This window comes from Hypanus sabinus, chromosome 11, assembly GCF_030144855.1.
Source record: "Hypanus sabinus isolate sHypSab1 chromosome 11, sHypSab1.hap1, whole genome shotgun sequence".
In the NCBI taxonomy this organism is placed as follows: Eukaryota; Metazoa; Chordata; class Chondrichthyes; order Myliobatiformes; family Dasyatidae; genus Hypanus; species Hypanus sabinus.
Genome location: NC_082716.1, coordinates 11,717,168 through 11,743,005, shown reverse-complemented (window position 1 = coordinate 11,743,005; position 25,838 = coordinate 11,717,168). Strand labels below are relative to the sequence as shown.

General features: G+C 42.7%; 1 protein-coding gene across 1 annotated transcript in view; it reads right to left on the bottom strand.

Moving 5' to 3' along the window:
• adgrl4 (adhesion G protein-coupled receptor L4) overlaps window positions 1-25,838 on the bottom strand; it is a 146,070-nt gene that overhangs the window by 62,977 nt on the left and 57,255 nt on the right. The window contains exons 4-8 of the mRNA XM_059983773.1: window positions 17,541-17,611; window positions 12,508-12,687; window positions 8,430-8,613; window positions 907-1,023; window positions 613-818 (exon numbers count right to left, since the gene is read on the bottom strand). Coding sequence (XP_059839756.1) covers window positions 613-818; window positions 907-1,023; window positions 8,430-8,613; window positions 12,508-12,687; window positions 17,541-17,611 — 758 coding nt within the window. The remainder of the gene's footprint in view (window positions 1-612; window positions 819-906; window positions 1,024-8,429; window positions 8,614-12,507; window positions 12,688-17,540; window positions 17,612-25,838) is intronic.

Genomic DNA, 25,838 nt, shown 5'->3' with positions numbered 1-25,838 from the left:
TATGACCAGTGATAAAGGGGGCTTTGGAATGTGCGCCATCCAATGAGAGGTGTGTTGTTTCTTTCTTGTGTGTTGGAGAGAAGGGATTCACGGGCTTTTGGTTCGAGAGATGATGGAGACGGAAGATGCCAGAAGGGGGAAGTCGTCGACTGCACGACTGAATGGTCTTGGAATGAGGTTGGGAGATGATGGCTGAGGGAAATCGATGGAGAACGAACGGAAGAGAAAAACGTGAGCTCCAACATGCGCATTAGGCTATTTCATTAAAATGGGCCCTTTTTCTTTTTGTTTTCTTTACTAACCCTATAGTCAGATTAAGAATTATAAAGCTCAGTTGTTTGCATATTGTGTACTGTTTGTTATTTTGGGGTACTGATTTGTAATGGGGGAACACCGTGTAGCATCCACCCAAATGAGATTTCTCCAGTTTGACTGGGCTGGAGGCTGTCTCCCCATAAATTACTGAAGCTGGATGAACCTGATGGTTATAATAGTCTTATGTTTTATGGTCCTATGGTCTTTCCAGATCTGTCTTAGTAAATCCCTGCTTGCAACCTTTCAACTCTGGATAGAGCAGTTCTCTTTGTCCCCATTAGAGATACAGATACTGACCTTCAAATGCTTCAGTGTAAATGTTATATGGTTCATAAGGTACAGTGTCGGAGGATTGGCTTTGACAGCTGCTGCAATGATGGGTGAGTTCATGGTATATTCCTTCTGTGGCACCGTCCCATTGACTTCCGACTCCTGGGAGCTATTAGCGGCTTCCAGCAGCAAGCCAATACTATTAAACTGCAGGAAAATGACTGCCACAGTCCCTAAAGACACACAGAAACATCTTCCGTGAGTATTACTGACAAACAAGACATGGAATCATACTTGATCCATCGCCTGGAGTTTGCTTACCGTTAGAGCTGGCCCCGTCATCCTTTCGTCCAGAAATACTTATATGATTATCTTCCAAATTTGCTTGAGTTGGAGGTTGCTCATCTTGATTTAGATCAAAAGTGTACATTTTGAGAGCTGTGGAAACAGGGAAACATGTTATTAATAAGTCATGAATCAGTAACTCTGCCTGCTCAGACTCTTCTAAATATAAACATATATCGTACACCCATCAGCAAAAATATAACAGCACCGGTAAATATTCACAGGCTGCATGAAGGAAACAATGCTGAATTTAAAGAAAAATATATTTTTTAGCCAACTCTAGCAGAAGCTGATGGAAGTTGTGCATGTTTCTGCATTTCCTGACAGTTCAGCATTTAACATCTCAAGGTGGTCTGTGGAATAATGTCTCTCCCTCATCATTGAGCCATAGAATAATACAATACAGAAACAGGTCCTTTGGTCCATTAAGTCCATCCTAAACTATTATTCTGCCTATTCCCATTAACCTGCACCCAGACCATCACCCTCCATACCCCCCTCCCAAACATGTACTTATCCATATTTCTCTTAATGGTGAAATCAAGCTTGTATCTACCCCTTCCACAGGCAGCTCATTCCACAATCTCATGACCCTCTGAAGAAGTTCCCACTCATGTGCCCCTTAAACATTTCATCTTTCACCTTTAACCCATGATCTCTCATCCTAAAATTCCTACTGCTGGAGCCTCCATTTATGCTCTAATGATATCAAAGCTGAGTCAAGTATGATGTTCTCCTAAAAGACTGGCTGTTGGTGGGTCCTCAGCCGATGTGGGATCCATATATTCAGCTGCAGTGTGGGCAAAAGTAAGTGGTGGTTGTTGTTAGCGGTTGGGTCTTTTGGTTGTTCTGTCTCTCCGTTCACAGTTGTCGTTTGTTCTCTGTGGCACATTGGAGGTCACTATCATGTAGCCTAGTTCCCTCTTGAACAGATTTCCTGCAGGTGATTTTATTGAGCGCCATGTCTGCCCAGTTTTTAGGTGTAGTGTTCAATTTCTTCAGGCTGATTTTGATGTTATCTTTGAAGCATTTCTTTTGCCCACCAGGGGCTCACTGACCTTCCTTCACCTAGGAGTAAAGGATTTGTTTGGAGAAACATCCAGATGACATGATCTATCCATCGGAGTTGCTGTTGCTTTATCATGCTGTTCTCCTCCAGTACGCTGGTGTTAGTGCATCTGAGCTTCCAGCCGTTTCTCAAAATCTTTTGTAAGGAACTTCGGTGGTATTGTTCCAGGGCTTTCAGGTGCCTATTGTAGGTGGTTCATGATTTAACTCCATTCATAGACCATAAAGCATAGGAGCAGAATAAGGCCACTCAGCCCATCGATCCTGTTCCACCATTCCTTCATAACTGACTTATTGTCCCACTCAACCTCACTGTCCTGCCTCCCCCCCCCCATAACATTTGACACCCTGACTAACCAAGAACCTAGTGACATCGGCTTTAAGTACACCCAATGACTTGGCCTCCATAGTCATCTGTGGCAATGAATTCCACAATTCCCAGTCCTCTGGCTAAATAAATTCTTTCTCATCTCTCTTCTAAATGGACATGACTTTATTCTGAGGCTGTGCCCTCTGGTCCTAGACTCACCTACTAAAGGAAACATCCTCTCCATATCCACTTTGTCTAGGCTTTTCGATATTCAATATGATTCAATGAGATACCCCTCATTCTTCTAACCTCCAGTGAGTACAGGCCCAGAGCCATCAAACGCTACTCAAATGGTAACCCTTTCATTCCGAGAATCATTCTCATGAACCTCCTCTGGACTGTCTCCAATGCCAGAATATCTTTTCATTGATAAGGGGCCCAAAACTGCTCAAAATGGAGTCTGACCAATGCCTTATAAAGCCTCCGCATCATCATATCCTTGCTCTTATATTTAAGTCCTTTCAAAATGAATGCAAACATTGTATTTGTCTTCTGTACCACCAAGTCAACCTGCAATTCAATCTTTAGAGAATCATGTATGAGTACTCCCAAGTCCCTTTGCACTTCTGATATTTGAACTATCTCCCTGTTTAGAAACGAATCTATGTCTTTATTCCTTCTACCAAAGTGCTTGATCATGCACATCACTATACTCCATCTGTTCCACTTCTTTGCCCATTCTCCTAATCTATCCAGGTCCTTCTTCAGACTCCCTGCCCGTCCACCCATCTTTGTATCCTCTGCAAACATGGCTACAAAGCCATCAATTCTCCAATTAGTCGACATATAACGTGAAAAGAACCCATCCTAGTATTGGCACTATTGTCACTGGCAGCCAACCAGAATGGACCCACTGATTCTGACTCTGTCTCCTGCTAATCAGAAAATCATCTTTCCATGTTTGTATCTTTCGTGTAATACCATGAGCTCTTATTTTGGCACCTTTCAGAGGCCTTCTGAAAATTCAAGTAAATAACGTCCACTGACTCTCCTTTGTCTATCCTGCCCACTATTTCCTCAAAGAATTCCAAGAGATTTGTTAGGCAAGAGTTCCTCTTAAGGAAACCATGCTGACTTTGGCCTACTTTATCATGTGCTTCCAAGAACCCCGAAATCTCATCCTTAATAAAAGATTCCAACATCTCCCCAACCACAGAAGTCAGGTTAAGTGGTCTCTGATTTCCTTTCTTCTGCCTCTCTCTCTTCTTAAAGAGTTGAGGGCCTTTTTCAATGTTCTAGTTCACCGGAGCTATTACGGAATCTATTGATTCTTGAACGATCATTACTAATGCCTCTACAATCTCTTCAGCTACCCCTTTCAAAATCCTGGGGTCTAGTTAATCTAGTCCAGGTAATTTATCTACCTCCAGACCTTTCAGCTTCCCAAGCATCTTCTCCTTAGGAATAGCAATTACATTCACCTTTGCCCTTTCTGGATTTTGGATAGTCTGCTGGTGTCATCCACAGTGGAGACTGACATAAAATACTTATTAAGTTTGTCTGGCATTTTATAATCCTCATTCCTACCACTCCAGAATCATTTTCTAGAAGTCCAACATCCACTGTTGCTTGTCTTTTGATCTTTATTTCTTTGAAAAGACTTCTGTTATTTGTTTTGATATTTTTGGCTAGCTTCATATTTAATCTTTTCTCTCCTTAGGCTTTTTTTTTCAGATGCCTCCGGGTGGGTTTAAAGAGCTTCCCAGTCCTCTAACTTTCCACTAATTTTTGCTGAATTATATGCCCTCTGTTTTGCTTTAATGCTTTCTTTTACTTCCCTTGCCCTTGTCACCAACAGTTGCCTCATCTTCCCTTTAGAATAGTTATTCAACTTTGGGATGTATCTATCCTGTGCCTTTGAATTGCCTTCAGAAACTCCAGCCAATGTTAGTTTGCTGACATCCCTGTTAGTGAACCCTTCCAATCATCTCCAGCTCCTCTCTCATGCCTCTATAATTCACTTTACTCCACTGTAAAATTAATACATCTGATGTTATCTTCTCCCTCGCAAACTTCAGGGTAAATTCAGTAATGTAGGAATGCCATCTGCATTATAAACCGAAAGTTGTTTTTGGACCTGTGGGTCACAGTCACAGTGGTGAGCCTGTGGAATTCATAGCTGCAGATAGCTGTGGTGGCCGAGTGATTGGGTATATTTAAAGAGGAGGTCGATCGATTCTTGATTAGTGAGGGTGCCAAAAATCATGGTGAAAAGCAAAAGAATGGGGTTGAGAAAGAAAAGATTAAGTATGAAGTTAAGCTAGTAGAATGGCAGAGCAAACTCAATGGGTCAAATGGCCTAATTCTGCACCATATGGTCTTCTGGCCTTCAAAAACTCTTTTCCTTAACGTTGAATAGGCTCCGCTAGCACGACTCAGGCAGTGGTTCATGTCTGAGTAGGTGTCTGTTGTTGAGGAGAAAATGTTGCCAAGGTAGGGAAAGTGAGAATTTAATTTCAACCAATCCAACACAGAAAATGCTGAGGACTGCAGTGGGTCAAAATGCATCAGCATCAAGGAGCATGTCAGCTTTGAGTGGCATGGTAGTGTAGCAGTTAGCACAAACCTTTAACATCAATCATCGATTGGGGTTTGATTTCCACTGCTGTCTATAAGGACTTTGTACATTATCCCCATGACCACGTGGTTTCCTCCAACTTCTCTGGTTTCCTCCCACATTCCAAAGACATACAAGTTAGGGTTAGTAAGTTGTGGGCATGCCATGTTAGCACCGAGGAGCACGTGGACTGCCCCCAGCACAATTCTCACAAATGATGCTTTTCACTGAGTGTTTTCGATATTTCAATACATATGTGACAATAAACTAATCTCTATCTATAGAAGCATCTGTGGAAGGAAACGGACAATTGGCTTGTTGGGTCAAGACCCTTCATGTGGATAACATCATTAAGAAAGGAATGCTGGCATTGGAGAGGGTTCAGAGGAGGAGTCCCTTCATCGGGACTGGAGAGGAAAGGGGAAAAGTCAGAAGAAGGGGGGGAGGGGAAGTAGTGAGAGATTGGTAGAAGATGACAAATGAGACCAGGTATGGGTGAAAGTGGGTGGGTGGGAAGCGGAGGGGGAAATGAAATAAAAAGCTAGAAGAGGATATGTGGAAGAGGTAAAAAGCTGAAGAAAAAAGGAATTTGTTTCTTTTCCCTTCCTTTCCAGCTCTGAAGAAGGGGCTCATCGCAAAATGTTAACTGTTTAACTCCGTAGATGCTGCCTGACCTGCTGAGTTGCTCCAGCATTTTGTGTGCGCTGATCTGGATTTCCATCATCTCTTGTATTTCTAGGTCCAGGGTGTTGCTTGACTTATACTCTGTTTCCTCTGACTGTTTGCTTTGGCATCTGACTTCAGTTATTAGCTCTTTGCTTAGAGCTAGTTTGCAGTGCTTGGCGATTACATGATCCATTTCATTAATTGATTCAAACCATGAGCCAAGTATTTGCTTCTTAATGTATCTAAGCCTCCAACTACACAAAAGCATTTCCATTTGACTGTGTATAAATAACACTTTATTCCCCTTGGAATCTCCCTTGAAAATACTCCTATTAAAATCATTTTATAAACTAAAATGTCCTGAGGTGCTTTGCAGTAATCATTATCAGTCAAAATTTGGTGGGAACTACACAAGTGCAGAGTTTGGTGAAAGCGAGGGGTTTAGGAAAATCGAGTCTATTGACACAGGACATCTATGTCCAGGAATCGAAAATTCAATAGAGTGGTGGGTACAGACCAGCCCCTTACAAGCTAAGCCCTCCACAGAACTGAACACATCTCCAAGAAGCACTGCCACAAGAAAGCAGCATCCATCATCAAGGACCACCACTCAGGCCCTTCTCAATTCATGCTAATACCATCAGGCAGGAGGTAAAGAAGCCTCAGATCCCACAACACCAGATTCAGGAATAACCCTTTAAACATCAGATCCATGAACCAGCGTGGATAATTTCACTCACCTCAACACTGAACCAACCACACAACCTATGGGTTCAATTTCAAGGACTCTTTGACGGTACTTATTTATTTATTTAATTTTAATTATTTTTATTATTTTATCATTTGTTTACTGCATTTATTTATTTATGTTTTTGTTATTTTATTATTTGTTTACTGTATTTATTTATTTATATTTTTATTATTTGCACTATTCGTCTTCTTTTGCGCAATGGTTGTCTGTTAGTCTTTATTATTTACAGTTTTAATAAATTCTCTTCTATATCTTTTATTTTCCTGAAGATGCTGGCAAAAAAAAATCTCGAGGTAGTATATGATGACATATACGTACTTCAATGATTTAGTCCAAGTTTCAGAGCTTGGGTTCAGACAGTTGAAGGGGGGGAATGGAGACCTGGTAATTAGACTGGAACATGGAATGAGTATGGTATTTATGAGGAAAGACTGGACTGGCTAGACTTGCTTTAGAGCACCAGGGATCACTGACCAGGATTCAACCCCTACTGCTGCATTTGAGGAGTTTCCATGTTCTCCACGTGTGTTTCCTGTGGGTGTTCTGGGTTCCTTCTACAAGTCCACGAGGGAAGTTGTGGTGAACTACGTGCGCCTGTCTGGACACGCCCCCTGCGGACTGCTCCTGTGGCTCCTCCCACAGACCCCGGTATAAAGGCGATCTGAGGCCTATGCTCGGCCTCTCAGTCTCCAGGACGTAGTATGATGGTCACTCACTCCTGGTTCCTTCTTCCAGTCAATAAAAGCCGATATCTCGCCTTACGTCTCAGAGTGAGTTATTGATGGTGCATCAGAAGTCAAAGGCCCAATATCTGCGAGTCCACAGACTCATGAGAGGCTAGTGGCCCAGAGACAGCCTGTCCTGGGGTTGGAGGATTCTGTGTGTATATGGGTGGGAGGGAGGAATGGGGCTTGTTTTGCTGTTGGGATTTTATTGCTGTTGTTCTGTGAACATGGGGGGCTTGCTATGTTGGTGCCAGAATGTGTGGCAACGCTTAGGGATTAACAGAGTGGACAGACAATGCATTTTTCCTAGGGCAGCAATGACTAATACCCTCTGTTTAAAGTAAAGGTTCTGCTCCAGTCAAGGCGGCACTGAACTGCGGTCTTGTTGAGGTGGTAGCTCAGATGTAATTGCTTGCTGGGAGGTGCCCCAGTGCACCCTTGGGTTATGTTGGTTGCCAATGCAAACAATGCATTTCACTGTGTGTTTCAAGATTCGAGATTCAAGTATGTTTATTATCAAGAAATGTATAAATTATACACCTTGAATTTGTTTGCTCACAGGTAGCCATAAAGCAAGATGTTTGGATGTCCGTGTGGTAAATAAATGAATCTGTACCATCTATTCCTCAACCGATGTCAGAGTAAAAATCAAACTTATTCTAAATTGAAAAGATTAAAGATTGGCATTACGAGTCGAACATACGAGACATAGAGTGAAATACGTTGTTTTGTGTCCGAGAATTGCGGTCGTGGCAGCTCAGTGCTTCCAGTGCCAACATAGCATGCCCACAACTCACTAACCCTAACTCGTATGTCTATAGAATGTGGGAGGAAACCACAGCACTCAGAGGAAACTCGCACGGTCTTGGGGAGAACACACAAACTCCTTCCAGACAGCAGTGTGAATCGTACCCTGATCTGTGATTGTTGGTGTTGTGAAGTGATAGCACTAGCTGCTACACCAATGTACCACTCCAGGTTATTAGGTCAATACAACTCATCAACAGGCTGTCATTTCTCTCACGTCCTTCCCTGTAACAGTACCTCACTGTCAATAAATGGTTCAGGAACATCTTAAAATGCTAAAACATGCTGAATAAATGAATTCTTTTCGTGCTTGTTACAAAAAGAAATTGCTGTGTCGGATCAAAGCCCACCATCGCTTCAAGATGCTGAGTCTGTCAGCATGAAAAATATTGTCCGCAAAATACAGTATTCAGCAGCCAACTTGAAGCATCTTTGAAGGTTAACTACTGCAAAGGCAGCAGTACTACTCTACTCAAACTTGAACAGAGCTGCAGTGACAGGTTTATAATACAATCTCACAGACTAAACATCAACAGTATGGGACACGTTACTTACTGATGTCACTTTCCTTAATCTCCATCTCTGCTGTGCCCCTCAGGTGCTGTGAGACACTGACTGCCGACATTTCCACGGTATGCATCAACTTGGTGGCACTTTTTCTCCTGTCCTCTACAAGGATCTTGTTCCACGCCATCATCTCACTTGGTTTTACAAGATTGTTCACGGTTTTCACAATGGCCTAGAGTGCATGTGCGGGCAAAAGTTGGTTAGGATTTTAACATAAGGCGTCATTTCACTGAATACTTGGGCAAACCTCCGCTGACAATCTGTTGAAAGTACACCGACTGTCAATACTCATGTCCTTCTGTAGATGAGCACTAGAGGCACCCTAACATTTTGCATCACCGGTCATATAACAGGCAGTCAAAACTTCCCAAAGCATCACTGGCACCAGCCTACCTGCCATCAAGGACATATATACAGAAAGGTGTTGGAAATGACCAGTAACACCATGAAGAATCCCACCCACCCTGCTGTCTGTCCCACTCCCTTCAAGGAGGCGGCTACATAGCATCCACACCAGGTCCACCAGACTCAAAAACAGTCACTCTCTCGACTTCCTGCATTGAGCGTCAGCACTGGTAAGGAGGGGGGAAGAATCCAGAATAAGAAGGTGGGGTGGGGGGAGGAGTATAAGCTGGCATGTGACAGGTGAAGTTGGGTGAGGGAGAAGGTGTGTAGGTGAAGGAGGGTGGATGAAGTGAGACGGGCTTGATAAGGGTCTCAGCCTAAAATGTCAACTGTCTATTCCTCTCCTTAGCTGCTGCCTGACCTGCCGAGTTCCTCCAGTATTTTGTGCATGCTCTTTTTTTTCCTGAGAGTATTGTGCACCTGTACTGTGGAGAGCGTTCTAACTGGCTGCGTCACTGTCTGGTATGGGGGCGGTGTTGCAGGGGCTACCGCACAGGATCGAAGTAGGCTGCAGAGAATTGTCAAATTAGATCGCTCCATCATGATACTAGCCTCAGAAGTATCCAAGATATCTTTAAGGAGGATGCCTCAAAAAAGCAGCGCCCATCATTAAGGACCCCCATCACCCAGGAAATGCTTCTTATTGTTATCATCAGGAAGGAGGTACAGAAGTCTGAAGACACACAGTCAGTAATTCAGGAACAACTTCTTTCCCTTTGCTGTCTGATTTCTGAAAGGACAATGAACCCATGGATGCTAGATGACTACATTTTTGCTTCTTTTTTCTCCTCTACTTATTCATGTATTTAAATTACTTACTGTAATTTGCAGTTTTTCCTCTCTTTTACTATGTATTGCATCGACCTACTGTTGCAAAGTTAACAATTTCATGACATATGCCGATGATATTAAACGTGATTCTGATTCTGTGGCTGTGATACTTTGGCAAGTAAGTTTTTCATTGTGCCTGTGCATGTATGCACTTGACTTTGATTAAGAACTCTGTAGTAACAACAATGGGGCAACAAAGGGACAATGAAACACTTTTTAGGTTTGGTGTCAATCTGCATTGAAATTCGGGCCCCTCAGTGTGGTAGGGTACTGGAGGTTGGGAGCTGTACCTATGGAGACTGCGGCCACAGGTGGAAGGAGATCAATCTGGCAGTTTGTCGGTATTTTTCAGAGACATTTTGTATTCTTTTGGAGACGTGAGGTGGCACACGCTGCAATTTAGATCAAGCTGAAATGTTAACTGTCCACTTTCCTCCACAGATGTGGGGTCTCAAGCTGAAATGTTAACTGTCCACTTTCCTCCACAGATGCTGACTGACCTGCTGAGACCGTTACACTGCTTTCTTTAGGCTGTGGGAGACAGAGGAGGGGATGGATTGGGATGAGTGGGTTAGAGGCTCTGGAAGAGAAAATTATGAGGTCAAAAGGAGAGCAAATCAAGGAGCTATAAGGCCTACTGGAAATTGGTGGGGGTGTTAATTTAATGTTCGGGAGGTGCAGGATGAGGATTTAGGTTACTTTACATCCCTTATGGAACTCTATGTCTTATGTCCACATTGTCCCAGTGATGAATGAGCTCAGATCAGCGTCACTCTAATTCCATAAGACCATAAACCATTGGAGTGGAAATAGACCACTCGGCCCATCAAGTCTGCTCCATCATTCCATCACGGCTGATTCATTATCCTTCTTAAGCCATTCTCCTGTATTCTTCCACATACCAACCTCTACTTTAAATATTCCCAATGACTTGGCCTCCATAGACATCCATAGCGATGAATTCCACAGATTCACCACCCCCTAGCTAAAGAGATCTCTCCTCATCTCTGTTTTAAAGGGATGTCCTTCTATTTTAACATGGTGCCCTCTGACCCTAGACTCCCCCACTATAAGAAATATCCTCTCCATGTACTAAAAGGAGATTGACAGAGAGAAAGTAACACCATTTCAAGAGTCCCAGATGTGGAACACACCTGTTTGAATTTTCTCATTGGCATGGTTGTAATTTAACTTCAGGCATGGAAAAAATTGATTATCATCAGCATAATGATAAATTTAATTGAATTTGAATCCAAATATTAGAAAGTCATGCTAGGTCACTTGTACCACACAGGAGAAATGGATCAGGTGTGTTTTCTATAAATACCCAGTTAAGCACAAGCTTGGTTTATGCTTTGGTCAGGGGCCACCTGGGGATATCTCATGCAGTAGGCTTATTTCTGGGGAAGGAAATGGGACACCCAACAGTATGAATTCAAGTCCCTGCAAGTATCTAAGGCACATTACATAATACACAGAACAGTACAGCACTGTACAGGGCCACGAAGTTGTGCCAACCTTTTAATTTATTCCAAGATCAATCTAAACCTTCTCTCCTACATAAACATCCATCCATGTACCTACCTAAGAGATTTTTAAACGTCCCTGAGGAATTTGCCCTTACCACCACCCCTGTTTGTACTACACACTCACCGCTCTCTGTGTGTGCAAAAAAACCTCTGACATCACCCTCCGCCAATCTATTCTCTACTTGCCTTAAAATTATGCCCTCCCCTATTAGTCATTTCCACCCTGAAAAAAAAGATGCTGGCTATCCAGTCTATCTGTGCCTTATTATTTTATACACCTCTATTAAGTTGCTTCTCGTCCTCCTTCACTCCAACGCATCTGCAAATGTGAACTTTCCTCTATTCGGGACATTTACAGCAGCAGGTGTGTGAAAAAGGACCCAGAGGAACATCAGGGTCTCCAGCCACCCCTATCACAAAATATCAGCACCTGTCAGCTGCTACCCTCTGACAGACAGTACTGCAGCATTAAGGCCAGGACCAACAGGTTCTGGGGCAGCTTCTTTCACCAGGCCATCAGATTTATCAATACACATTGATCTGATTGACTATCAGACTGTACATTGATCTGATTGAATATCAGACCGTACATTGATCTGATTGTGTATCAGACCGTACATTGATCTGATTGCATATCTGACTGTACATTGATCTGATTGTATATATGACTGTACATTGATCTGATTGAATATCAGACTGTACATTGATCTGATTGCATATCTGACTGTACATTGATCTGATTGTGCATCTGACTGTACAGTGATCTGATTGTGTATCTGACTGTACATTGTATCTGATGTACATAGATGTATACAAAACAATAATGTATACATTTTCAATGTTTGGACAATATCCTCCCCACATTTCCCCTCTTTATTGCTTGTACATTGTGATGGAGACACAACATAAAGATTTTTACTCCCTTTGGATGTAAGAAATAAAATAAATTCAAATACAGGATCAAAGCCCTGGCTTACTCAACCTTTCTCCATAAGAAATGCTCTCAAATCCAAGCAGCATCCTGGTAAATCTCCTCAGTATCCTCTCTAAAGCTTTCACATCCTTTCTATAATGAGGTGACCAGAACTGAACACAATACTCTAGGTGTGATCTAACCTGGGTTTTATAGAGTTTCAACATTACACACAGTTAAAAAAAGAGACTTGCATGAACAATATCTGTACAGTGCTTCTCTCTTATTTTCAATTTTGTTGTATGAAAATTAACTGCCTTTACAGCACCAGTACTCAAATAGGAATTTCTACCCCACCCAAAAATGTTTGTCCATTGGAATGACCTACGTTGATGGTTATGTTGGCAATGGCTGCTGTATTGGGTAGAGTCTCGTTGATCATACTCAGAGATGGTGTTGATTGTAAGAGGACTTCTGTGTATAAAAGAACGTCGGTTGTCGTCAGGCCTCTCGTGGTGTTCTTGGCTATTTCTTCCAGTGCGGTCTGTGATTCTCTGAATCTGCTCAGCTGTTAAAACACATCAAAGCTGGCAGATTACAAAATAACATAAAAATGAAACAGAACCAAGATAGAGATCCCCTGGTCCTCACCTTCCATCCAGTAGCCTCTGCATCCACCCTTTTATCTTTCATCATTCCATCAGTTGCAATGGGATCTTCCCCTCCCTAGCCCTTTCCACCTTTTACAGGGACCACCTGCTCCATCACTCCCTGGTCTGCTTGTCCTTTCTCACCCCTTTCCACCTTCCATAGGGACCACTCTCTCTATGAGTCCCTGGTCCAACTTTTCCTTCCTCACCCCACCACTCCCTTTTCTTTTCCTCACCTGCCTTCACCCCTCTCTGTTGCGACACACACACACAAAACGCTGGAGAAACTCAGCAGGTCAGGCAGCATCTATGGAAATGAGTAAACAGTCGGCTTTTGGACTGAGACCCTTCATTAAGACTGGAAAGGAAGTGGGAAGATGCCAGAATATAAAGATGGGGGAGAGGAAGGAGGACAAGCTAGAAGGTGGTAGGAAGAGATGTAAAGGGCTGAAGAAGAAATCTGATAGAAGAGGAGAGTGGATCATGGAGAAAAGGAAGAATGAGTGGCACAATGGGGAGCTGATAGGCAGATGAGAAGAAGAGACCAGTGTGGGAAATAGAAGAAAAAAGAAGGAAGAGGAGAAAAGGAAAATATACTGGAAGAGGAAATCGATGCTCCCTCTGGTGTCTCTCCTCCTTCACTCTATCCCATGGTTAACCCTCCTCTCAGTACTAAACCTGTTCCTCATATCATCTCCCAGCTTCTCACTGTTCTCTTTCCCACCTCACACACTTTTCCCCTCATCTGGCTTCACCTATCACCTGCGAGCATGTACTTCTCTTCCTTCAACCCCCTTTCTGTCTTCTTCCTCCTTCCTTTCCAATCCTGATGAAGGGTCTTAGCCTGAAACACTCTCCATAGATGCTGCCTGACCTACTGAGTCCCTCCACCATGTTGTGTGTGTTACACATCCCTCTCTAAACTGTAATCCTTGGATCTGTCCACTGCTAGGGTATGGCCCAATGCAAACTAAAAGAATAACATCTCATATTCTGCCTAGGTCATTTACATCCAGTGATATAACATAGAAATTTGCAATATCAAGTAACCTTTATGTCCTATGTTCCCCTCTCTCTTGTGCTGACCTGCGTCCTTTCCTCCCATCACCTATCTTCAGCCTCTTCCCTCTCCACATCTACTCTATCTAGGCCTTTCATAGTTTTCAATGAGATGCTCACTCTTTCTTCTAAATTCCGGTGAGTACAGGCTCAGAACCATCAAATGCTCCTCTAAAATTAACCCTTTCACTCCTGGGATCATTCTCATGAACCCCCTCTAGACTCTCTCCAGTGCCAGCACATCCTTTCATAGATACGATGCCCACAAGGGAGAAGTGAATTTCAATCAGGTCCACTGCCCAAGTAGAAAAGGCAGCAGCAGGTCGCTACAGCAAGAAAGAGCTTTGACCTGAGACCAATCAGCTTTTCGGGATTGTCTAGCAAGAGCAGATTAAAGGAAGGCAGGGGAAGGAGCAGTGGCTGCTGTCTGAGTGGACAGCCAGAGTGGTGATTGTGAGGCTTTAGCTCTTTGAGGCTTCTGTCAGAGAAAGCAAAGGAAGGAAAAGCTCAAGGTTAAGGTTTTTTTCTTTTTCCCTTCTTTATATCTGCTCAGTTAGGATAGTATGGGTGCCAGGCAGGATAGTTGAATGCTCCTCTTGTGGGCTGTGGGAAGAATCTGATGACTAGAACTGCACAAAGTGCATCCAGCTGCAGCTTCTACCAGTCTGGACTAAGGAGTTGGAGCTGGAACTGGATGAACTCCGGATCATCTGGGAGATCAACAGGGTGATAAAGAGATGGTTGCACCCAAGGTTCAGGGCACAGGAAACAGGGTGACAGTCAGGAAGTGCAAAAGGGTTAAGGAGCCAATGCAGTGTACCCCTCTGGCCATCCCCCTCTACAATAGGTATATCACTTTGGATGTGGGGAAGTGGGATGATCCAACAGAGAAAAGTCAGTGATTGGGTCTCTGGCACTGAGTCTGCCTCTGTGACTCAGAAGGGAAGTGGGGAAGAAGAGGCATACTGTGGTGATAGGAGATTTGTTAGTTAGGGGAATGGACAGGAGGTTCTGTGGGTGAGAACAAGTTTCCTGGATGGTATGTTGCCTCCCAGCTTCCAGGGTCTAGGGCATCTCAGACCAAGTCCTCAAGTGGAGGGGTGTACACCCAGATACATTGTCCATGTAGGTACCAATGACATGGGTAGGACGAGTGACAAGGTCCTGCGTAGGGAGTTCAGGGAGTTGGGTGCTATGTTCAAGTGCAGGACCTCCAGGATTGAGAGCTCAGAATTGCTATCCATGCCACGTACTAGTGAGGCCAGAACTAGGAAGATTAAACACCTTAATACGTGGCCAAGGAGCTGGTGTAGGAGGGAGGGCATAAGATTTTTGGATCATTGGGCTCTCTTTCAGTGAAAGTGGTTTGTACCTGAACTGCAGGGGGACTAATACTCTAGTGGGAAGGTTTGTTAATGCTGCACGGTTCCGTTTAAATGAATCACCTGGACCTGATGATGTACACCTCAGGGTTCTAAAAGAGGTGTTCGAAGAGATTGTGGAGGTGTTAGTAATGATCTTTCAAGAATCAATAGATTATGAAATGGTTGCGGAAGACCGGAAAATTGCAAATGTCACTCAACTCTTCAAGAAGGGAGAGAGGCATGAGAAAGGAAACTATAGTCTAGTTAGTCTGACCTCAGTGGCTGGGAAGATTTTGGAGTCAATTGCTGAGGATGAGGGCTCAGGGTACTTGGAGGCACATCATAAAATAGGCCGTAGTCAGCAGGCTTTCTTCAAAGGAAACCTTACCTGAAAAATCTGTTGGAATTCCTTGAAGAAATAACAAGCCGGATAGGCAAAGGAGATTTTCAGAAAGACTTTGACAAGATACCACACATGAGGCTGCTTAACAAGCAAGAGCCTATAGTATTACAGAAAAGACTCTAGCTTGGCTTAAGCAGTGGTTGATCGGCAAGAGGCAAAGAGTGGGAACAAAAGGAGTCTTTTCTGGTTGGCTGCCAGTGACTAGTGGTGTTCCACAAGGGTCTATGTTGGGTCCAATTCTTTTTACGTTATATGCCAATGATATGGATGATGGAATTGATGGCTTTATTGCAAAATTTGCATATGATATGAAGTCAAGAGGAGGCACAGGAAGTTTCAAAGAAGTAGAGAGGCTACAGAAGAAGTTAGACAGATCAGGAAAATGGGCAAAGAATTGGCAGATGGAGTACAGTGACGGGAAGTGTATGGTCATGCACTTCAGTAGAAGAAATGAAAGGGTTGACTACTTTCTAAATAGAGAGGAAATACAAAAAAACTGATGCACAAAGTGGCTTGGGAGTCCTTGTGCAGGATTCCCTAAAGGTTAATTTGTAGGTTGAGTCTGTGGTAAGGAAGGCAAGTGCAATGTTAGCTTTCATGTCAAGTGGACTAGAATATAAAAGCAAGGATATAACATAGAGACTGTATAAACTCACTGGTGACGCCTCACTTGGATTACCGTGAGCAGGTTTGGGCTGCTTATCGTAGAAAGGATGTGCCGATACTGGAGAGGGTTCAAAGGAGGCTCACGAAAATGATTCCAGGATTGAATGGTTTGTCATATGAAGAATGTTTGATGGCTCTGGGTTTGCTTTCACTAGAATTCAGAAGAATAAGAGGTGACCTAATTGAAACCTATTGAATAGGAAAGGCTTGAAAGCATGTGCATTGGATTCAAGGACAACTTCTGTACTGTTGTTATAAAACTATTGAATATGATCGACTCCTAACCTCAGAGTTCACTTCTGACTTTGTACATTATTGTTGTCCTGCACTGTACTTTCTCAGCAACTGGAACACTTTATTTTGTGTTCTGTTATTGTTCACCTTTGCCCTTCCTCCCGGCGTTTGGGCCAATAATGTTTAACCTCTTTTGTTTCTTTGTCTCAGCTTCTTGTCCAGTTGCATATCGAGTCATAGAGTCATGGAGCACTAGAATCCCTTTCAAAGTTCAAAGTACATATATTTGTCAAAATATATGTGCAGTGTACAACCCTCCCTGAAATTCGTCTTCCCCACCGACAGTCACGAAACAAGAACATTGGAAGTAACCTGCCCTTAGAAAACATCAAACGTCAAACCCCTCTCCAACCCACACAAAAACATCATGTAAGTAGCAACAAAAAAAAACAAGCAAAAATACAGAATATATAATAACACAATATCAAAAAGCATATTTCAATACAGTTCAGTCCCCATTGGCCCATCTAGTCTACGCTGAATTATTATTCTGCCTGGTCCCACTGACCTGCATCTGGACCATAGGCTTCCATTGTCTTCCATTCATATATCATCCAAATTTCTCTTAAATGTTGCAGTCAAACCTGCATCTACCACTTCCTGTTGCAGGTCATTCCACACTCTCACCACTGTCTGAGTGAAGATGTTTCCCATCAATAGATCACCTTTCACCCTTAACTTCTTGTTCTGGTCTCACCTAACCTCAGTGGAAAAAGCCTGTTTGCCTGTACCTTATCTATACCTCAGAATTTTGTTTACATGTATCAAATCTCTCCTTATTCTGCTGTGCTCCAGGGAATAAAGTCCTAAACTATTCACCCTTCCCCAAGTCTTAGCGACATCCTTGTAAACTTTCTCTGCACTCTTTCAATCTTATTGGCATCCTTCTTGTCAGTAGCTGAGAAGAACGACACACAGTGCTCCAAACTAGACCTCACCCGCATCTTAGACAACTTCAACATAGCATCCCAATACACATTATTACCTGCTGTAAGGCATTATTAATGCTTCTGGAGAGACACTTCTTAGTTAAGTAGCAGGGAATCTCTGGAATCTCTAGAAAGGGAGCACAAGATAAAATTATTAACTTCGCTCAGTGTCACTGTAGAGTTTAATTTTATAATTTATCAACTCATATCTTCTACATCAGCAGCATTATGCTGGCTTACTGTCTTTTCTTAGTAAGAAAATGATTACCATAACAAATCAGTTACTTGCCATATGATTCTCCAGGATTTTTTTTATTACTAATTTGTCATTTTTACGGTGGTTAATTAATGTATTGGAGCAATACTTGCTTATCAATTTAGCCCTACAAGTGCAACCATTTATATGGAAACCCCACCTATTAGAGTGACAGAACGAGAGGCGTCAGGAGCTGGTCAGTATTTAGGTTAAAGAGTACGGAGAAGATCTATGAGGCTGTCACTGGGACTTGAAGAACTGAGTTGAGGAGAGAGGTAGAGTTAGAATCTGAATCAGGTTTAATATCACTGGCAGATGTCATGAAATTTGTTGTTTTGTGGCAGTAGTACATTGTTATACATAATAATAAAAAACACTATAAATTACAATAAGAAATATACAATATTGTGCAAAAGTCCTATCTATATATCTATATATATATAGCTAGCCAGGGTGCCTAAGACTTTTGCACAGTACTGTATATATCATCATGGAGTGGAGAGTGAGTTTGTAAATCTGGTGGGAGCAAAGGAGGTTGTGAATGGTGAGGGTGGAGCACTGTGGGAGGGGTGTGGGACAGCTGGCAGAGAAGCAGTATTGAGATGGGTGGTGGCACAGAAAACCTCTAAAAAGGGAACAGAAAATAAAATTAATTTCACTCAATGTCATTGCAGAGCACTGTAGAGTTTAATTTTATAATTAAGCTGTGGCGATGTCATTTGATTTCAAACAATTGGTTTATTAATCATTACAGAATGTCTCTCTGGTGTTTCCCACTCCCTCCCCTCTCCCTTCCCCCTTTCCCAACCTTGATTCTGCTCTCCCTGTCCCTTTCCCACTGTCAATCCACAATGGAGACCCATATCAGAATCAGGTTTACCATCAGTCACATATGTCATGAAATTTGTTTTTTTTTGCAGCAGCACAACAATGTAATAGATAAAGTTAGTACAGTACTGTGCAAAAGGCTTAGGCAACTCTGCTATATATACAGTATGTGCCTAAGACTTTTGCACACTATTACATATAAAAAAATAAATTTATGCAAGAAGGGGGTAAAACAAGTGTTCATTGGTTCATTGCCCATTCAGATATCCGATGGCAGAAGGGAAGAAGCTGATCCTGAAACGTCGAGTCTATGTCTTCAGGCTCCTGTACCTCCTCCTTGATGGTAGAAATAAGAAGAGGGCATGTCCTGGGTGATGGGGGGCCTCTAATGACGGATGAAATTTGGGTGATGGAGGTCCTTATTGATGGATGCTACCTTTTGAGGCATTGCCTTTTGAAGGTGTCTTCCATGCTAGTGCCCATGATGGGGCAGGTGGGGATATTGGTAGGAGAATGATGGGTCTTATAGAGGTGGATAACATTTTGGGGGTCAAAGATAGGATGAATGTGCACTGTGTTTTTCCCAGGGTTAAGGATTCAAGAGCTAGAGGCATGGGTTTAAATTGAGTGGGAAGAGATTTGGAAATAACCTGAAGGGCACTTTTTCACCCAGAGGGTGTCAGTATATGGAATGACTGTCAGAGGAAGTGTTTGAAGCAGGTAATTACAACATTTAAAATCTACCTGAAAAGGTACATGGATAGGAAAGGTTTGGAGTATAAGATCATAAAACACATCCAGCGACTGAAGAAATAGATCCCCATCTTTATTCTAAAGTGACATCCTTTTATTCTGAGGCTGTGCCATCAGATCATAGACTCCTCTACTAATATTAATGCAAATGACACATTTTATTGTATCTTTCAATGTACATGTAATAAATAAATAAGTAAATCTGAATCTGAATCCTCAGGTTGCCATGGAAATATGGAAAGGATTAACATTCAGTTATCTACCCACCTCCCTTCTCACAGTATTCCTGAATTACAACCTGGGAGCCATGGTAGTCTAGCGGTTAACACAACATCATTACAGTCAATTCCAGTCTCCTCTATAAGAAAGTTTGTATGTTTGTCCTGTGAGCATGTGGGTTCCGTCCAGATGCTCCGATTTCCTCCCACAGTCCAAAGACGTACTGGTTAGTAGGTTAATTGGTCATTGTAAATTGTCCTGTGTTTAGGCTAGGGGTAGATAGGTGGGTTGCTGAGTGGTGTGGCTCATTGGACTGGGAAGGCTTGTTCCACACTGTATTGCTAAATAAATAAATAATATAAATAATAGAAACATCCTCTCCATATCCAGTTTCCTTTAATATCTGAAAACTCAGCTTCATTGAGATTCTCCTCATCCTTCTGAACTCCATCAAGTACAGGCCTAGAGATAAAAAATATCCATTACACATCCAAAACAAAACACACAAAATGGAGGAGGAACTCAGCAGGTCAGGCAGCATCTATAGAAATGATTAACCTGTTGGTGTTTCGGGCCAAGAACCTTCCTCAGGACTGGAAAGGAAGGGGGAAGATGCTGGAATAAAAAAGGATGGGAGGGGAAAGAGGCTAGCTGAAAGGTGATAGATGAAGCTAGGTGGGTGGGAAAGTCAAGGGCCGGAGAAAAATGAATCTGATAGGAGAGGAGAGTGGATCATAGGAGAAAGGGAAGGAAGAGGGGACCCAGAAGTAATAGGTGGGTGAGAAGAAGTAAAATGTCGGAATGGGGAATAAAGGAATAAAGGAAGGGGGAGGGTGTTAGGATCTGGTTACCAGAAGGAGAAATCTATATTCATGCCATCAGGTTGGAGGGTATTCCAAGATGGAATTTAAAGTGTTGCTCCTCTGCCCTGAGGGTGGCCTCATCATTGCACTGGAGGAGGCCACGGAATTGGAATTAAAGTTTGGCCATGAGGAATTCCCACTTGTGGTGATGGTGCAGAGAAGCAATCCCCCAATTTACAATTGGTCTCTCCAATGCAGAGCAGGCTGCATTGGGAGCATCGGACACAATAGAAGACCTGAGCAGATCTACAGATGAAGTGTTGCCTCACCTGGAAGGACTATTTGAAGGTTCTGAATAGAGGAGAGGGAACGTGTATACAATCATCCATCTTTACATCCCAGGGTCATCCTTGTGAACCAACTATGGGCCCTCTCCTGGGCCAGCATATCCCTCCTGAGACGCAGGGTCAAAAACTACTCACAGTATCTCGAATGCAGTCTTGATCCAAAATATTGACTGCCCATTCCCCTTCACAGATGTTAACTAATCCATTGAATTCTTCTACTAGTTTGTATTATAATCAAGTAACTGCAACAGATGTTTCCTCTCAGGTTTCTCTTAAATAGTTCACCTTTCACCCTTGATCTTCTAGTCTCATCCAACCTGAGTGGATAAAGGACACCATGCGTATTGATGAAATGAACGTCGATTTCTCTAACTTACAGTAATTTCTCCCCATTCCACCTTCTCACTTTTTCCATTCCCCATTCTGTTTGTTCTCTCATCCCTTCTCTTCTCCTCACCTGCCCATCAGCTCCCTGTGGTGTCCTTCCTCTTTCTCTTTCTCCTATGGTCCCCACTCCTCTCCTTTCAGACTCCTTCTTCAGTCCTTTTCCAATTATCACCTCCCATCCTCTCACTTCATATCTCCTCCTCCATCTCCATATTTTACCTGGCTTCACCTATCACCTTCCAGCTTGTACGCTTTCTCCTCCCCACAACTTTTTATTTGGCTTCTTCCCTGCCCTGCTGAAGCATCTTGGCCCAAAACACCAACTGTTTATTCCTCTCCATGGTTGCTGCCTGAACTGAAGAGTTCCTCCAGAATTTATGTGCATTACTCTGAATTTCCAGCATCTACAGCGCCTCTTGCATTTATGATACGTGTTCACACACGTGAGAGTTAATAGGTTTGGCTGTCAGTTTTGAAACATTAAAGAACAGATGGAACAGTGAGAATGAAGGAGTCAGATACAGGATGGGCAAAGTAGACCAAGTGGGCAATGGAGAAAGGAGGAGAGGAAAGACAGGGGAATGAGAGAACACACAAGAAGGGAGGAAGAGGTGGAGAGTGAAGGAGAAGGTAAGGAATAATCCTTGCAATGTTTGAGAATGAGGGGAGATTTGATAGAGGTATACAAAACCATGAAGGGTATAATTAGAGTAAATGCAGCAGGTTTTTTACAGTGAGATTAGACATTAAAATACAGGAGCAGAATTAGGCCATTTGGCCCATCGAATCTGCGCCATCATTTCATCATGGCTGATCCATTTCCCTCTCAGCCCCAAACTCCTGCCTGCTCCCTGTGTCCTTTAATGCCCTGATTAATCAAGAACCAGTCAACCTCTGCCTTAAGTATACCCATTGGTGGACTCCACGGCTGCCGGCGGCAACAAATTTCACAGATTTTTCTCTTCATCGATGTTCTGAAAGCACATCACTCTATTCTGAGGCTGCGTCCTCTGGTCTTATACTCCCCACTGTAGGAAACAACCTCTCCACGTCCACTCTATCAAGGCTTTTCAACATTCGATAACTCTCAATGAGGTAATCCTCATTCTTCTAAACTCTAATGAGTACAGGTTCAGAGCCATCAAATGCTCCTTTTATGAGAAACCTTTCAATCCTGGAATCATTCTCGTGAACCTCCTTTGAACCCTCTCCAATGTCAACACATCCTTTCTTCGATAAGGGGCCCAAAACTGCTCACAATTTTCCAAGTCAGGTGTCTTATAATGCCTGAACATTACATTTTTGCTTTTATATTCTAGTCCTCTCGAAATGAATGTTAAAACTAGAACTGGCGATCATGGATTAAGTGTGAAAGGTGAAACATTTAAGGGAACATGAGGGAAACTTCTTCACTCAGAATGTGGAATGAGCTGTCAGCACAAATAGTGTATATGGGTTCAATCTCAACATTCAAGAGAAATTTAATTAAGTACATGGATGAAACGGGGATGGAAGGCTATGGTCCAGGTGCAGGTCGATGGGATGAGGCATAACAATAGTTTGGCATGGATTGGGTGGGCCAAAGGGCCTGTTTTTGAGCTGGAGTGCTCTATGACTCTAAGTAAATAATACTGAGAGCACAAATTGTAGAGCCCTTGAAAGATTTGATCGTCTGCTTTGAAATATTAAAGAAAAGATGGAACAGTGAGAAAGAGAGAGCAAGTATAGGAGGGAAGGAGAGGACCAAGTGGGTGAGGGGGAAATAAGAAAAGGGAAGGGATGCGATTGAGAGAACACGGGAGAAAACTGAAGAGCTGGTGAGGGAAGGAGAAGCTGCTGAGAGGTGGAAAAGCTAATGCAAGAGACGGAGAGTCTCCCCATTTTGCTGGATAGTAGGGATTTGAGATTTCACAGCATTGAATTCTGTAACATCAATTACCCTAATAAATCCTGGCATTTCCAATCTTTGTAACAATGTTGTATCATATGAAGTGTGCGGCGAATAAATGATTTGCACTATTTCAAAGGGGCTAAAAGGCAAGCTGGATAATATGAAAACTTAAAACATGCTTTAAAGAAAAGAAAGGTGTTTGTGTGTGAATTAAAAAGACAATGATAAATGTAGTGGGGTTCTGCTCAAGGTGACGGTGTCCATGCTCATTGCTAAGGCTTTTATTACTTCTGCATCTAGTGGATTTCAAACATCATCGGGGATTTCGACTTTCCAAATGGAATGCAATTCCAACCACATCATCTTTAAGGTCTGTTATTACATCTGATGAAAAAAGAAATAATAATTTCTAGACTTCAAAGAAATCTGTCACCTGCACCCTCTTTGATCAAACTGTTCAAAGGAGGAAATTTGACCGTTTGATTCATCCTCAAGGTTGTGGGGGAAAGGGGTGGGGAGACCAGAGGAGAAAGGAAAAGTGGCGGCGTGGGAGGAGGCCCAGGGAGCATGGCCGAATTCCCTTCGTGCCAAAGCAATTCTCCTCCAATCACGATAACAGAGCAAATGGCATTTTAACATTGCTGGGTATGAGACAATCCAGGCTCCAACTAGAGCTGCCTTAGTCTGCTTTGAAATGAAGGCACTGGACCTTATCTTAGCGTCTCAACTAGGCAGCAGTGCGGTGATCCCTCACTTCACCCTCAGCCTAGATTAGATACTTGAATCTCAGACACTGGCACAGAATCTACGCACCTATGGTAGAACTTGGAACGAACACCTGTTCAGCATCTGAATGAACACTTCAGACCATAATCTCTGTGCCAAGCACAATGCCAAATGAAACAATATTTCTTCTGCCTGTACCCATGTACCCACTGTCCCTGCATAAGGAACCCATGGACACTACACCACTTCTTTTTATTTTACTTTTGCTCCCTTTTTGCTCTACTTATTTAATTTAATATATATTAAGTATTAAATATATTAAATTATATATATTATATTATAATTAAATTACGGTATATTATAAGAAAAAAGGAGCGTTATTAGGCTATTTGGGCCGTTGAGTTTGCTCCACCATTTCATCATGGCTGATCCAATTTTCCTCTCAGCCCCAGTCTCCTACCTTCTCCCCGTATCCCTTCATGTCCTGGCCAGTCAAGAATCCCCCCCATCTATGCAACAATCTCTTTGACCGCTACCATCAGGCAGGAGGTACCACAGCACTAGGACATGAACAGTTCCAGTGGAAAACAGCTTCTTCCTTCAGACAGTACAATTACTGAACTTTCTGCCACTATTCCGGAATCACCACGTACAAAGTGCCAGTAGCGTTATACTGTTCACTTTTTAACTTGTATCATGTATACACCTTATTATTTGTTAATTTGTTTTGTGGTAATATTATTTTATGAGTTGCGTGTGAGTTATATGTACTATGTTGTGCACCTTGGTCAGGAGGCATGTTGTTTTGTTTGGTGGTATACACACGTACTGTTGAACGACAATAAACTTGAACTTGAATGGTAATGTTTCAATTTGGATGAAGTTCATTGACCTGAGATGTCAACCCTCATTCTCTTCCCAAAAAAATGCTGCCTGACCTGTTGTGTGTTTCCATCATATTTGCTGTTTTTGTTTCAGCTTTCTTGCATCTGCAGTTATTTTTCCTTGATTTTTCAAGGAATGGAATGGTCCACAGATGGTGTGAAATGTGATGGAGACCTCAGGAGGAGAATAAACAGCAGGGTTTCCACTTTTGTGCATTTGCACTCATCTTGTTTAAGATGAGGAATCTTAAATCCAGCATTTAAAATTTCCAGAAATGATCACTTCTTTATTTTTTTAAGGTAGTCGCAGTGGTGCGATCACTCAAGACATGTAAAATATTCTCCTGAGGTGTTGTCTTTTGGCAGGTACTCAGATGGCTGTGGAGGCTGATGTGGGATCCACAAACTCTGATAGTTTTCCTCAATGGAGAATGCTTGCGTGTGACTTTGTTTAACATGGGGAGGCTGATGCACAGGCAGCCGCCACACGATCCTTGACAGATTGGGGTCAGGGTCCAATGGTACGGAATGCAAGATGACTGGGGACCCTTCACGTCTGCAGCCTTCCTCCGTGACAATCCTACCTGAGGTGCTTAAGGAGGGCTAACCTGCTCCAAAAATCGCTGACCATCTTTTATTGATGTGTGACTGAGAGCATACTGACATAGGGAATGAGTGTGTGGTACTCTAGCTGCAGCAAGACATATCACAAAGCACTCCATCTGCTGATTAGAATGGCTCACAACATCACTGGGATTCAACTATCGGACCCGGAGACAATCTACATCTCTCAATGCTTACAGTATGCTCGTAACATCATTAAAGACCATCCCAGACACTGTTCAATCTCCTGCTATCTGATAGGAGATACAGAAACATCTTGGCCAGGAGAGTGAGATTGAAAAACAGCTTCTACCTGAGGCCTGTTGTGCAGCTGAATCATGCTACATCCTGGCTTGCCAATGGTCTTCGAGTTTTATGGACCATCAAAATCACTTGTTGCATGTAAATATGGGAACTTTTGTTTAAATTAAGCTGTATTGCATGCACTGTAAGTATCTGCTTTGCACGAACTGGAGTAGCACCACAATTTTGTTGTCTTGAGCAATGACAATAAAGTTCTATTCTATCCTATCTGTCTTCATCTTCCGCCAACTCCACTGTTGGGGTCTTGTTTGGATTGCTCATTGTCTGAAAACTCCGCATTGACCTTACCTCCATGGGTGACACTACCAGAAGCTTAGTTCCAGACGGCGTCAC